Source organism: Aquila chrysaetos, chromosome 9 (assembly GCF_900496995.4).
Source record: "Aquila chrysaetos chrysaetos chromosome 9, bAquChr1.4, whole genome shotgun sequence".
In the NCBI taxonomy this organism is placed as follows: Eukaryota; Metazoa; Chordata; class Aves; order Accipitriformes; family Accipitridae; genus Aquila; species Aquila chrysaetos.
Window position 1 is genome coordinate 34127050 of NC_044012.1, and position 16147 is coordinate 34143196.

The window sequence follows — 16147 nt, forward strand, 5'->3', positions numbered from 1 at the left end:
GTTTCAGATAAGGCACAAACTAGGAGCCAATGAAATCTTAAATAATAAACTGCTTGTTTCCAGTGTTGCATTATGAAAATGTTTTCCACTTTTAATATACTCCATTCTCTCATTCTGTCTTGCAACTGAAGACCTCAAAACAGTTTACCAAATGTTAAACCCAGTGCCATTGGTTCATATCAAGCAGTTATTAAACCTGCTTGCAGATGAATGGGTAAGTCCAGATTTGACAAACTTTCTCCAGGCCATGCCATGACTCAGAATCACAGCCAGCAGGAGAACATGAATCCTCAGTATTAATCACATTTCATCTATTAGCCAGTATATTTCGTGCCAGGTTCCAATACTATCAACAAATACACCGGCACAGCAGTTGGATACTCTTTTGATCATGCAAGTCCACACTGAAATTTTAAGTGCCAATGCTACATTGCTGTGTTTCAATTTTGAACAGCGTAGTACCACCTCTGCTCCACCATGAAAAAGGAGTTGCATGACTGTGGGAGTTCCACGTCAGTCTTAATCTTCCACTGTGTCTGTCTCATTTCAGCTCACCTGCAGTTCATTTGTTACCATCCCCGTGGTCCTGTGTGGCATATCAGGACAGCATACCATCAAGCTGATGAGAGGAATGAGTTTTTATAATCCTATCAATCACTGTTCTTGCTTTGACCTCTCACATCTTGCTAAACAGGTGACCTGCTAAGCAGGCTTAAGACCGGCTGTGGCCAATGTGCAGCTGTTTTTTATAGATAAAGCCAATGTAACAAATCAGACTACAGCCATAGACAAATACTGACAACACATGTTTAAAGGAGCATCTCTTACTGACATTAAACAATTATTTTTGACACATTATATTTGATTACGGTGGCAAGACTTGACTTGCATTTAGTGTATAGTGATTCTGAAGGATGGCTGGAAAACGTGTACCATGCAGTCTTTTCCTTTTATTGCCAGTGATTATGTACAAATCTTTCCATTTTGTATTTTCTTTGCAAAGCAAACAGAAGGATGCATGAGCTAAGAGATAATGAAGCACAGCGTGCTGTTTCAAATCTTTGCTTTTGTAACACTAACAGAAATGGGGAGAAACAGACACAAACATTTTTTTGTTATTTGGGTGTTTGCATGTCATTCAAACAAGATAGTGACACAGTGAATGTATCAAAAGAGCAAATCAGTTGATTGTGCATATTGATGTACTTCCGTTTTAGAACTGAATCACAGGAGGCGGTAGTATCTTATTACAGATTAAGTAGCCTATCTGGGAAAGGCAGAATGATAGCAAAAATTCACATACCAAAACTCTTGTTTAAGCTCAAGGAAAAAGAAGTAATGTCTTCTTTCAAATACGAGTTTTCACCCAGCTGATGGCTATAGCTGGTATGGGCAGCTATTGCAGTTATTCTCTTGGTATGTTCCCCTTTTCAGCGTTCTTGTGAGGACAAAGCATACCAAAATGATTGCTTGCTTGTACAAATGACTACCTTTTTTTTTTTTTTTTTTTTTTTCCACAGTAGGGGTGCTAGCAAGGCTTGAGAAAGCAACAGGTGGGAAAACACTGATGCAGGCATCATCTTGATGTGTGAATTTAACCAGTTTCAGTGAATGAGCAGAAAGCTAACAAGATACACAAGTGCTGCTGCAGTTTGAGCTTAAGTAGATAGAGAATGCGTAAACTCCCAGCACTAAACAGTGGCAGTGATGTGCTGGTGATACAGTCTTCCCAGGAATGTCTTTATATGCTTCTAAGTGGATTGAGTGGGGAAAGTCTGCCTGTAAAAATGAATTGCATGATGACTGAGATCTACAGCGTACAATAAAATAAAACTACAACTGATTCTCACTTCACTAAATTGAATGGCAGAGGCAAATCCTTTTTTTACTAGCCCATCTATGACAGTTTTTAGAAATGCCATGTAGGATCCAGTCTGTAGTCCAGTATACCCAATATCTGCTATTTCAGAGAAAAGTGCATAAAATTTCATGATAAGACAAGTAGGGCTTTGTAAAGTTGCATGAAGGGGATAGTCTGCAGTGAGAGTTCAAGGTTGTGAATGTCTTTTCAAAATAATAAAGGTCAAATAAGTGGGCTATTTTCATTAATAAATATTATTTTAGGTAATTTCACTAGTGAAATAATTAGACTGTTATTGATGAGATTCTTGGGAGAAGTACTTTTAAATCCCACAGGAACTAAATGGCAAAATCCAAAGTACAATTAGTGTCTGTGGGGCCAGTTTCCTGTTTCTCTTTCAGGTTAAGGTTTTCGTACAGGGAGCAGAATGGCAGTCAGGACTGCTCAGAATCGGTCTATTAGGGCTTTTCATTGTCAAAGCACTTTAAACCCTTACCTAATAAAATGAATAGACTGAAAGCTATAAGATAGAAACAGAAAGATGTTAAGAGATAAAAAGAAGCAGTTATTTCAAGCATAGTTAATGTTGATTAGGGTACTGTCACATCAAGAGTGTAATAATTCTGTAATCTTTACGTGAGAACAGGGAGTCCTGATTTCTCACTACTGTCTGACTGAGCTTTCAGCACTAACTTCAAGTTTGTTCCAAAATAGCCAGAGCTGAGCATCAATAGGTGGGAGCTCATAATTTAAAATGAATATTTGTGCCGTATGGATAGTTAAAATGCAATCTGAATTTTGCTGATACTTTCTAGTAATTTGTTTTGTGTGAGTTTATGTCATGAATTGAAACCACTGCTGCATGTCTTAAAAACAAACAGTATTAATGGCCCATTGCACCAGAAGAATGGCTTTTTCAATCCAAATGTTTGTGTATTATAAATTACAAATTATTTCTTGGTCCGATAACCAGTAAAATATTACTTACCGTGTCTGCTGCAGCCACTCTTGACAGCTCAAGCTGTTTAAGTTAAATGAAACAGACTAAATAATGAACCCCGTGATAGGGAGCATTTAGAAGTCCCTGAACTGCATTTTAATTTTAAAAGCGATAGCACTTGAGTATGTCGTGAATCACCACTTTTTTGATTCTCCCCCTCCCACAAAATAGAGGTTTGTTGCAGAGCTCGTGTTAATCCAGTTCCTTGACATGAGGGGAGATGTTTCTGGCATATTTCTTCCAGGGCCTGGAGCAGACCCTGCAGTTATGTTACACAACACCGTGAGGAACCTTAAGCTGGTACCAAGTTCGGGTGATCTTAAATTACGAATTGCAGCGATTCAGCGGTGCCGTATAAGCAGCTGAGTTGTTCCTGCAGCTGGTGGAGAGTGGAAGGGCGAGGGAGGAGGAGGAGGAGGCCTCAGAGAAGGGAGCTCTGCAGTGTTCAGCAGCAGCAGCCGATGGTGCCACCACAACTGTCCTGCTGCCTTCCTCTGCTAATCATAAATCCCACAGACCGTCATTCTGACCATGAAGCACAGCCCTCCTGTGTGATATGTGTGTGACATAGCCCCAGCGTGGGACCCGCGCGTTAATGTCTCACAAACAGCCTGCTGCTGAAGAGCAGCGGTTTGATGGTCCTTGTTGGACTGCCTAGTGTTAGATAATACGTCATCCATCCTTGCCATGAGCTCAATAAACAGGTGATCTGAAGGACAGCAAAATGATTTCTTCAGTACCGTAAATCAAACATGAATATTTCAACCCCTCTAGTGTTTATTAAATTATGTTGTTGGTATGTGTGTTCATTCAGCAATTTGTGAATTATGTGGTTTTATCATAAACACATTTTACCAAAGTTCATCACATAGTGACCCTTCTCCAGAAGTATGTTCTGAATTAATTGTGCTGTCATAGAGCCAATGGCAACTGCAATATCCTACACCAGATCTTCTTTTTCTAATATAGCCTATAAAACTATTTCATATGGGTTGTTGCTGTGTACTTGCAAGAGAGATTTTCAATGCTAAAAATTCCCATCGTGAGATTTCTTCTCAAATTATTTTTCATTTGTATTTCTTAGCAATAAGGTTAAAAGAAATGCTTTGCAATAATGTAACTTCTAGTTAATTATTCTGTACCAATGCTGGCATACTAGGGATAGATAACTATGGGACATTTACCTGATCTTTTATAACAGAAAGTGTCAGATCAAGACCTCTAATCCCGACAGCCATTGATTAACTAAACCTCACAATATCCTTGAAATAGGTGATGGATGCAAATTTATTCTTCTTATGGGTAGAAATACTGAGAAACACACTTATTTGTATAGTTGCCTAGTCAGTCAAAGCTGGGTTCTGGTGTTCAAGAATACCAGCCACTGGCTTTTTCTCCAAATCCTGCACATTCACTGCCTCTGGAAATAAATTCCTGTGCCCTATAAAATGATGTGCATGATTATGTTCTCCACTGAGTTGATTTGAGGATTGATGTGAAAGCAAGAAACAGAGGGAACAATAATGAGAATTTTTCACAATCCCCCCTATTACTGCTATTACCACTCATTCATGAAACAATTTGGAGTGTTCAGCTTTTTTATCTGTATTCAGACTTTTAAAATTATTTGTTACAGGTATTCCTACAGATACAGGCAGTTTACATATGTTTCTTCTGATATGCGGACTTCGAAGAGTCAAAGACCCTCTGTATTTAGTAGATGTATTTTCAGGTAGGTACCTGCTATTTGAATACCCTTGTTTTGTCCCTGGATTCAGATGCATTTCTTTTAGTGTTTATAAATTTGGCATAAGCTGTTTTTTATTCATTGCAGAAAACTTCATCATGTATTTACATTTAAAAAAAGAAATGCTCATGTAACCGTTGATCTGTTCAACACATTATTTCTGTACTGCGTCTTTTCCAGCCTGCTGGGAATAACTGAGCATTAAAATCAAAGCAATATTTGATGATTTTACTTGCTGGGAAAACTGTTTTGCTGTTACATACAATATTAATGGAAGACAAAAGAAGAGTTCACCTACTTCAAAATAACATTTTTATCTTACTGTCCCGTGGCTGTTACATTGATTTGCACGTGTGCTAATTAGGATCATTGAAGTTACAAGCAAATGTTACCACCCATTGTTATGGCTCAACCCTGTAAACTAGGCTGAAGTTTTCTTGTAGTCACGTAGGTGAACGTTTTGCCAGGTTCTGTTTGTGTCTGTAAAAGGTTCAGGTATTCCAAGTTGGAAATTTAGCCTCCACTATTCAGCTTACTTTTATAAGCCTTTACCAGCTTGTGACACTTAGTAACAAATGTAGTTTATTAAAGTCAAGTAACTGCTTTTGTTCTATTCTGGTATTGAAAGAGCAGCAGATTTCTCTTATGCATATAACTCAATATTAGCTGTAAAGGTTGCAGTTGCTTCCACATGTTCCTTTACATAGGAAAAAATTCAAATAATTTGGTCTTAGTGGCCAGAGTCACTACATTATATAGAGCATTGTTCTCTTGAGATGATTCACAATTAGTATCTGAGCTTAGTTAAATAACCTTTGAATCATAAGAGAATGCATGAAGCAGAAATGCTAAATACTAACTTTCAGATACGCTAATAATTTGAATTCTGAGGAGTAATGTGAGGGCTGAGTGTGAAATCTGGTACACATTCAGTCTTTTAAGTAGTAATACAATATTTGCCTAATTCTTTTTTATTCATGCAGCTATTTACATTGATTTTGGAGAAAAAATTAAATTTAAAATTAATGATTTTGTTTAATAAAAAAGACGTTCATCTTCTGTTTTAGGTTGGCACAGAAAGGATCCTAGTGTCCATCTGGGCATAATTGGACCTGCAGTAAGTTGATGTTGTAATTTTTATTTTATGTGTATGTTTATTCCTAAATATTTCCATTTACTTGCATCTGAGATATCGCAATAATTCTTTCCAAACTGAGCCTAAGTCAGAGGACTTCTAACTGTTGCAGAGACAAGAAGGTACAAACTTACCAGTTGTAAAGGCTGTTCACAACAGGTCTAAACTGTGGAAGTGGAAGCGGAAGCGATTCCAATGCTCGGACTTCCAAAGTTCAGAGTTCTGCTATCAGCTAAAAGGCCTCCGCACTCAGCATGTGCTCTGCTTTTGCGTTGCAAAAGGCAAAGCAGCTAAGAGGGTTTTTCTGTAGAGGATATGCACTGAGGTAGCTCAACTCTATTTAGTTAGGTTTGTATTAATGCAAACTGTTATCAATAGCACTAAAATAGTTTACAGCAGCTGTAGATTTGTTTATAATATATACTGATTTTTTTTGTTCGGAAGGCTTGGGCTAGTTTTATAAAGGGTATTTGCAGCTGGATTACTATAATTTTATGTCTAGCTCAAGCACATGACTTGATAATGCTATTAATCTATTATGGTCTCTTAGAACAAAACATTTAGTGTTTCATTTGACTACAGAAAGAACTTTTGAAGATAAAAAGTATCAAAAAATTTGGATTTTAATATTGGCTTCTGGTTTTATACCTGTGGGATAGTACAAAATTTTTTAGAGCATCAGAAAGTACTAAAAATGGGAACTCTTGCAAATAAAATATTAGAAATGCCTATTTCAGTACGAATAATTTATAAATGAGCTTATCAAATATTTTGAAAGGCAGCAGTTGCCATCTAGAAGAATTTTTTTAGCAGGTATTGTTAATGAGTTTTTTTTTAATACCATGAATGTGATATCAGATGCTCATTATCCCTGTTCTTACATCTTTTGTTCACGTGGAGGATTGCATCTTCGTTCCATTCCATTTAGATTTTGATGCCATTTCTGGTAGTCTCAATTCGTACACAATTAACAGTTGTCAGCAGGTGCAAAATGATGCTAGGTTTCTGTCTGACACCAGACAGCAAGGACAGAGCTTGAGCTGACAAATAAAATTGGTGAAGTCTGTGTCACATTTAGAATCTGAGTGCACTAAGGCCTGGGATACAGATATCTGAGAGGGAAGGTGGGGTTGACTAAAATAAATAAACTGAGTTGTTCTTATATGTCCACATCTCAGATGAAGCTTAGAGTTGGTATCATTCCTTCCAAATGAATTATATGTATTCTAGTAAAATGTGAGATTCATTTTTTTCTCCCTAAGTCATAAAGATCCTGTTTAACAAATTTGGAATTTATGACTTCTAATTCTCTCTTTTCATAACAGTGTCAATCAGTTAAATGGCAGCTCTTCTGTGATTGCTAACTCTCTTTAGATAAAACATACAGTTGGGTTGCTGTCTCAAAATGTTGTCCTGAGTTTCTCAGCAATGGTTTGCTTTTCACGAAGCACCACCTCCTGAAAGAGCTTAAAATCAAAACCATCGCAGTGTATTGGGTCTGGCTGAGATACACACAGTCATTATAATGAAATAATCTTCTTCTAGTTGTGGAGAAAGGTTTGAAAATGTGGGCTTATGAAGCATGAACATAAACAAGGAAAACTACTGAATCCACCCAACTCCACCCGATCATTTTTAAATCAAGTAGCATGATTTTTGAGGAGGTAACAAGACTGAACTTCTCTGCAGAGGGAAGTATGCACCACTTTAGCCAAGTCTGAGTCTGTTCTGAATGCTTAAAAAGGAGTAAAGAGTTGCATAAGTTTTCTGCCAGTCCTTTCTTTTCTAACTGTCTCTGAAAACTTGGTGTTTGAGTATCCACCATTGTTTCCAGTTATTTCCACTTTGAGATCTGTCTGATTTCACCTGCAGAAACTAAGGCCCTTAGAAAGGAACCATCCGCAAACATGTAAACTTTCTTAAGATTTCTGTTAAGTACAGTGCTGAAAAAGTGCAAAACTACAAAATGCGTGGTTATTTTCAGAACCATGAGAGAAAGATGAATATTCCCCAGATCTCAGTCTAACCAATACCCTACCTAAATATTTGCTAGCACAGTATTTGCTGTGGGCCAGATCCTCAACAGTAGTGACTGCACCGTAAGTTGGTGAGGGAGCGGGGGAAAGATGCCTCTGAGCCAGTGAAGCGCTTCTCCTAATTCTGTGCAAAATGAGGTTCATTCCCACAGCTTCCCACAGCCCTGCACAGGGACCAGGTGGAGCTGCAGGGAGACTGGCCTCCTGCTTCTGCTTTTAGTATGTTGCCTGTGTCAAGGGAACATGCTTTACTAAACTACCAAATCTAATTGCAAGACTTTTGAGAAAGAAATCAGTCGTGGTACATGTATATCCATAGTAGAAGTCTTGAAAAGGCAGCCTGTAGCCTTAATCTAACCAGTGGAAAAGGTATGAGTAGGCAGCTGTGTCATATGAAACAAACTCTTGCTGATGCTAAAAGTGTACTAAAAGCTTCACTGTTTCATCTGGGTAATGTGTTCTTGTCCCTCTCTAAGTCTCAGCTCTGATTCATCTTCACATGAGCCTGAAAACTTGCAGGCAGTCTGTTTTATAAGAAAATAAATAGAATCTGAATGAGCAAATAAGAACTATTTTTCTATTTTCTCATTCAGTTTTGTTCTTTGTAAATTTTGGGACATATGATTTTATTTTTAAAAGCTGTTTTTACATTTTTATTTTATCTGCATTTTTTTCCATACTAATGCACAAAATGATTTGGAAGTGAACTGGTGTGGAAGGCGAATCTAGAGCAGATGTAATGAAGCTGTGCTTGAGAATCAAAAGATACACTTCCTGCCTCCAGTGAGGATTTTAAACATTTTAGTCATCTTTTTAAATTTGCTTCACTTTTTCATAAGCTAACGTCTTTACAGTAAGCTACCAGAACTAACCCTGTGGCAGTGCATAGGCGGGATCAAGGACTGAACCTCCTTAAAACATTTAAAAACATATTTCTCCCATAGTACTAAAATATTGCTAAAGGATGAAAATAAATCTCAGCTCTATTGGTATTTAGCTGTACTTTTCTTATTCATGTTACTTCTCAAACCACAAAATCTTAAGAAAATCAGTGCCATTATCTGTGAAGCAAGTCATGTTTATTGTGAATATTAAAAACCCACACATTAAGATTATATTAATTAAGAATATAAAGAACAAAGGCCCACACACTATTTTCTGCTTTGCTTCCATAAGATTATAACCTTTTCCCTGCATTTGCTATGCATGATTGTCTCAAATGGTGCAATCTAGTAATGTTGCAGGACTGGATACTGTATAATGTAAAATTTTTAGCATTTATCTCTTCTTCCAGGTTTCCTTTTGTTCATTTCTATAATGAAATTTGAAACAATAGCTAATTTTCAGCAGCTCTATATTCCAAGAATAGAAGCTTATGAAACTTTAAAAAAGTTAAGGTCACAAAACTTGTGTTCAGCTGTTAGGTAACCTCTTGAAGCCCACTTTGTGTACCTCTCTGCATAATTCTTAACCATTCTTGTAGACAGTACAGAATATTGCTGTGTTTGTAATGACACTGTTTTCCATTGGCAGCTATTTTTCCTCTGTCCAACTTCTTTCCATGCCTATGGAGACAGTTTTAGTTGAATAACTGCCTCCACAGATGGAGGGACCTACCGGGTCATCTCTTTATAGTGGATGGCTGTTAACCTACTGTGTGTTTTCTGGGCTAGTTCTAAAATTAAACAGCTGTTGACACAACTAAACTAAGGAACTAAAGGAAGTCTAGTAACCTGCTCCAGAATACCTGAGAGCACAATAATTAGGAAAATCAGATAGGAGACAAAGATACAATTTCAAATTCTTTAGCCTGCTGAGGAATATGTAATTCTGCCAGCTATGTCCTGAATAAGTGCCCTACTCACCGAGATATTTTTTAAAAGGTAAAAGCTACTGCTACCGTTAAGCTGACAACTCTTCTAACCCTTTGTTTGCCTGTTCTTCCAAGAAAAACTCCCTGAAAATGAAACTCTTGTTAGAAATGGTAAAATGAGCTGTTCTAATATTTCTTAAAAAGATTATATATTTTTCTTTTAGACCTGAAGTTTTGTTACTTTAGATCCTAGTTGCCAAATTGTTTCAGCTGAATTAAAACTGTATTTTTTACAAGTTGTTAATTGTCCCAAATTGCAGTAGTAGAGCTACATGCTAAGCCAGAAGACATTGAATTTCCTTAAGCATTTAGTGTATGGAAAAGATGATGTAGAATGGTAGAATGGCTGAGTTTAGTATGTTTGCAAGGATCTTCTATTTCTGGTGCATTTGCTGCAGGCAGATTGCGTTGCATTGCAGACAACAGTTTTGTTTTCAGTTCTCTTGCTGAGCCTATTCAACAATCGATCAGATAAGAATTGTAATGTGGGGTCACCTGCTGCTGTGAATAAAGCTGATTCCTTTCACAGCGAAGCTGTCAAAACCTCATGAACCCGATCAAATAAGCAAGTTCTTCCTATCTGTATTGAATATGCTTGCAGATACAGCTTTTCACTCTTTAGTACTCTGGGTGATACTCTGACAGAACTTTAAATGCACTAAGACCTGTTTTCCCCTACAAAGTCTAGAGGGCCACAGTACTCCCAGCATTATAATGAAGATGTTTCTGGATCATTGCATCTGTCTGAGTTAATTTTTATATGACAGCAATTTAATATGGTATGTTTATAGAAGATCTCCTAGATTTTGATCATGGTAGGCCCTGTCCTTAACAGGCGCCTTCATCTTTGTGCAGCATTTGATCTGTGACTTTCCGTGCTGTCAAACATCTCAGATGTTTCTTTGCCCGTCAGCAGAGTAGAACTTCCTTAATAGCATATCTGGTCCTGTTAGCTGTGGTTTCTTGCTATGTGCCCACTCCCCTTTCCATGTGTCATCTTATCTCATCTGTTCTGATAGAAACTATTCATACGATGCAAGCTGCTTTCCTCTGATCTCTGCTAAATTGATGAAATTTGCATCTCTCTGAAGGCTCTTCCTCTGGATGGATGATTTTTTAACAAAAGATGATAGGTAGCTGATGATCATATTTGCCTGCTATGTTGATAGGTAACAAAATAAAATGTGGCAACACTCTACCTGTAGAAGAACTGGATCACGGAGACGTTTTGGGTGGAAGTAATATTCTTTTCTTTTCAGTAGGTTTTTCTGAGACTGCTAAGTTCCTAGGCAACTTGCCATAGTCAGTTGGCTTTGGAAGCATTCACATCTTTTAAGTGCATTTCCAACTTACTGAACAGCTTATGTTGTATCTAATTTCTGTTATATTGAGCCTGTGGTTAGATAACTGTGCCCCCTCAAGTTCCTAAATGTAGCTCAGGGGGATCACTTCTCTAAGTCATTGCTACACCCATCCTGAAGGTAATATTTTAACTGAATTCTCATATTCAGGCCAGGCTTCTTGGAATATCTACCAATAGAAGAATACAGCTTAAAGGAGTGTTCTGTTTATGAGGCAGATGGCAATTTCTTGGCTTCCACAGAAGTAGATGGGATAGAAATTAATATCTTAAAAATTTTATGAGTCACAGGCTGTAGTTTTTCTCATCCTTCTAAAGGTAGAAGAGCAAAAGACCATATCCCACTGCTCATTAAATCACTTGCAAGTACTCCATTGATTTTAATGGAAACAGAGTATGGTTCCTCATGAGAGGAACTCAGCATCAAAATAGTACTTTGGGGAAAAAGCTGAAAAGATATTTATACAGAAATAGCAAATGTGAAGTTCAGTATGAAATATCCAAGGAACCTGTGACATGACATACTGGCTTAGTGTATGGATCTGTATCACACTCTGTTGCCAGGATCAGGTAGTGCTTCAGGAAAGGGCACTTGATTTTCCTTCCCTGCTGTTACCAGAAATACTTTCTGAAGCAGTTATGCAAGCCTTTTATTTCTTGCATTCAGTAGGAATTCATTCCTTAGTGCAAGAGTGATTCGCTTGAATCTTTTAATTTATGAAGCCCAGTTTTTAGGAAATAATTAATCTTGTGTTCAAAGTACACAATCATAGTTATAAAATAAATTCTGACTTTTTTCCAAAAGAGTTTTCTAAAATGCTTTGTGAGTGTTCGCTATCTCATAATGTGAAAAAAAAATCCAAACCCAAAATATTAATGTGCATTAAAAAAAATAAGCCATGTTGTTCCCATGTTACAACTGCTGCATGCTGTGCAAGCTATCATAAATTAATCTAATACAGTCAGTCAGCCTTAATAAAAAAAGTCGAGTTCTGTTCTTCATGTCTAGTTAAGGATTTCCAAGATCTGTTTATTTCTTTTAATCATGTTAAATGAAAATAGCAGACATAGTTAAGCTTTGTAAATAAACCTGCTGGAGTTAATTGCCCAGGTTAGACAACTTTTTAATAACTCTAGCATGCCTTCATGTTAGACTGTATTTTAGAATTTTGTGTTTATTAGTTTTCAGACAAATGTTTCTGTCAGTGCATAACATCTATCTGACTGTCCCAGTTTACATGCGGATCGCTTCCTGCGTTAACTGAAGCCTGAAAAGTTCCTTTCCTTCCTCACATTGCTTACTCCATACATAAAGGGACAGAGAATTGCTTGGCACATCAGTGCATTGTTCCTCGCTTAGACAGTAGGTTGTCAAATCGGTCATTTGAATCATGTTAGCCTTAGCAGAGTCATCTGAAAACAGTCATTCATGTTAAATAGATCTAGCTCTAATTAGAACCTGCAGCCAGAGGGATGTCAGGGGAGAAGAAATGGAACCTCCCTTTCTGACAGTAGCCCAAAGCTACGCTGCATTAGAGAAGTCACTTAAAGGTTTAGAGTGGAGTAGTTAATTCACGCTCTGCTATACTGTGCACTCACCCCCCTAGCTGGGTATTCTAAGTGTCAATCACTCACGAGAGCATTTGTCTGAAGAGTCAAATGCAACGACCAAGTTACAGATCTGTGGTATGATTTTAAAGCTCGGCACATTCATATATTTAAATATTTCGGTAAAAAATGTGCTAAAATTTGTTTTTCTTTTCTGGGTATTTCAAAGATATGCTATAGTGCTAAAGTAGTGCCATATACCTGTGTGTGTATTCCTTTCTAGGTCGATCCACTTTTTACAAGTGAAGTTAAGGAAAAAGTTAAAAGGTAAGAAGTTAATGTTAAGCTTTCTGTCTGCTCCAAATGAAAGCGGTTGGCTGACTAGCCTTTTAAATCATGTGTGTAAATGCTCTTTTGTATATACAAATGAACACACGTGCACAACTCTCTAACAAATGTGTTCTGATTATTTGGCATGTAACATTCTCAGACTAGGTATTCTATGCATTTTAAATTTTACAATTACCAGTAGATCGCTTCATGTTTTGTGTTAAATCACATCTGATTTAGTGGGATTTATATTTATTATTCTTTTGGGTCTTTTAATTCTTTCTTTCATCCTGGCCTCTGCAAGATTTTGCATGCTTGCTGTTGGTGGGTAAACGAGTACATGGACAAGATAACCCTGTATAGCTTTCTTCTGTCCCTAGTTTATATGCTTCCTGATTGAAGGGTATAAATATTAGAGAAACAAGATTTTTTTGTGTGTCTGCAGAACCTAGAATTGTCTGACTTGAACAGGACCGCCATGTTATCTCTGATTGATAATATCTGATAATAAAATCTGCATAAAATATGTGTTTGCAATGCCATTTTTGGAGCAAAAGGTAATGGTTTTTGTTTTCTACCAGGTTATTCATGGGAAACATGACTCCTGCAATCATGTGTTTATACTCCAGTTGATATAGTTATTTATCTCTGCAGAAACTGGATGTTACTGCACAATCAGAAAAGCAATGTTCAACAAAGTCTAGTTGACAGGGAGTTGGTCTTAATGTCAAATGCACTTGTGTTTCCATCTGGCTTAGTGATCTCATGTTGAGGTTGAAGAGGCAGGAGCAGGGTCATCAAGCGGAGGAGATGCTGGCTTTTCAAAAATGATCACCAGTCTTAAAGATCTCATTCAATTCATCTGAGACTGAACCTCCTCATTACCCTATATTTCCACCCTTCACCCCTTATTCAGTTGACCTTGATCAATCTGAGGAAGATGAGGACAGTAGAAGTGTAACCATTCAGAACAGAAGAGTGCTTATAATAAAAGAGGAAGCAGAAGAGATCTTTCAGAGCCACATTCCATCCCCAGAAGCCAGCATCCGAAAAGTCAGCATCTCCTGCAGTTGACCATTCTGATGATTGCACTCCATTTCTCTAAGTATTTAAACTGTGTGTTTTTCATAAATCTCTGCATGCATCCTCCCTATATTACACAAATTCTTTAAGGGAAAATTGCACCCCTATGCATTGAACTCAGCTCATTCAATTATGAGACTGATTGTGGTTAACGGAGCATGGTGTTAAGTGATCAACTATAATATTCCAGAGCAACAGACAATGAAGTGGCAGATACCAATGTATACTGTATTGAGTTTATAACCACGTTTTTATAGATAGAAAGCTAACAAAAACACGGTAAAGTGGCTAACCAATGGGCAAGTGATTGTTAACATCAGAACCATGCCTGAATTGCTCTGACCACCTTCCATCATTGCCCTAAGTTTTAGGAAGAATTGTTAGAGACGTTCTTAGAAGGTGTCATATTTGTGTGCATTTTATTTCTAGGGCACCTGGAGTACATTTATTACAGGACATGCCACAACATGATCTTCATGCTGCTATGAAAAGGTGCTTTGCTGTGGTGAACAGCTCCATTTCAGAGGGGATGTCTGCTGCAATTCTGGAGGTAATTGCATCTTAGCAGTAAGGTTTTTCAGTGAGGTTATAGTGAATCTGAAATCGCCTTGTATCAGTGGAAAAGTGTGTCAACATTTTTTGTCCATGTTTCAAACAAAGCTAGTGAAGACAAAACTAAAATATTTCTTTTTGGAAGTGTTAGTAATTAAGGTTTTCTTCCTTTGAATTGACATTTTTTTATGCTTTGTCTATTTATTTTTTAAAGGACAGAATGTAATTTTATCAATCCTGTTAAATTAACAATACGGACCTGAGATATAAGGATCACTCTGATTTACTGGGGTTGTCACTATTCTTGATTCAACATCCACTGCCTTATAATGTTGCTAGAATAGACTTTCATTTATTTTTACATCCTTTCAAAAAGCAATCTAAGAGCTCTATTTGGTTATTTAATTCTGAAATGATTAATGAATGAATGACACGCTCTGTTAATTTTTTTGCCATCCGTATTGAAAATTAATAACCAGGTTTATTTCATACCTGTCAAAGTAGGGCACTGCTTAGTATCAAATGCTTTCTAGGAAAAAAATTAAATGTACTTAAAGCGGAAGTTCTTTGGGCAGACACCATTTACTATTCAATTTTTTTTTGGTGACTGCTGAATGTTGGTTTGTGATGATCTCAGAAGTTCATAGAAACTATTACATGATTTGTATTAATGAATCTCCTATTTGTTTCTAATGAGTAATCACATGTTGCATTTCGAGCGTGCTTTTCTTCCACACATCTGAAAGCCCTCATAAGTAAGAACTAAGTGAGCATTGTAAGAATTATGAAGGTTAGATGATGGTAAGAGAGCAAATGTGTATTTCCTGTCTAAGATGCCAATGCTCAGAGGTGGAAGCAGATGCTGTTTCACAGCAACAATACTCTATAAACAACACTTACTACAGACTGTGACATTTCTAAACTTACCAGTGTGGCAGGCTAGACAAATCTTGTATGTTTGGTAGTTGAGATGAAATGGAGTGTACCAACACATTACACAGCCCCAACTAAGTCAGTGCCTCAGAGAAGTAAAAGTTAAGTAACTGTCACTTCCTCCTCACCAGTTACATGTTCCCTTCAGGACTACTCACACAACAGTTGACCGAAAATCCATCTGATTTATTTCCTGAGAGTGTCAGTAAGTTAGAGGGGGCTGGGGGAAAGCGGGGAGAAAAGCAAACCAGAAAGACTATTAGGAGACACAGCATCTGCAACAGAAGTGCAAGTGAGCCTGGCCTGATACAAATCTGTATGCAAACTCAGGACTGACAGGACAATTGGTATAGTTTTCCCCAAAATTTTCCCATCACATTTGAGCAGTTAAAAGGCACTTTCCTTAGCTTTTATCAGGAGAGGGAGCAATCTTCTAAGTTCAGTGTCTTAACAAATATGTGGTAACTCAAAGCAAAAAGATAATGCCAGTTTACTTCAGACGGAATATTGAGCCTGCTTCAGGAATTACTGATTTTTGCTCTCCTCTTTTGAAGTTGCAATTCTGAGAAGCTTTGAATCTGATAACTATAAGACTAAATCAACAAGGAAGGTTTTTATTTGAGCTCTTCTCTGTGTGGCTGAACTATTCAATTATCCTGTCAGGGCTATTAAATAGTCAAATACCACCT

The 16147-nt window shown here is 37.3% G+C and overlaps 1 protein-coding gene across 1 annotated transcript in view; it reads left to right on the forward strand.

The window, feature by feature from the left end:
• The window catches only part of GLT1D1 (glycosyltransferase 1 domain containing 1), a 57228-nt gene that overhangs the window by 27683 nt on the left and 13398 nt on the right, over positions 1 to 16147 (forward strand). The window contains exons 7-10 of the mRNA XM_030024666.1: positions 4498 to 4593; positions 5676 to 5725; positions 12844 to 12887; positions 14403 to 14523. Coding sequence (XP_029880526.1) covers positions 4498 to 4593; positions 5676 to 5725; positions 12844 to 12887; positions 14403 to 14523 — 311 coding nt within the window. The remainder of the gene's footprint in view (positions 1 to 4497; positions 4594 to 5675; positions 5726 to 12843; positions 12888 to 14402; positions 14524 to 16147) is intronic.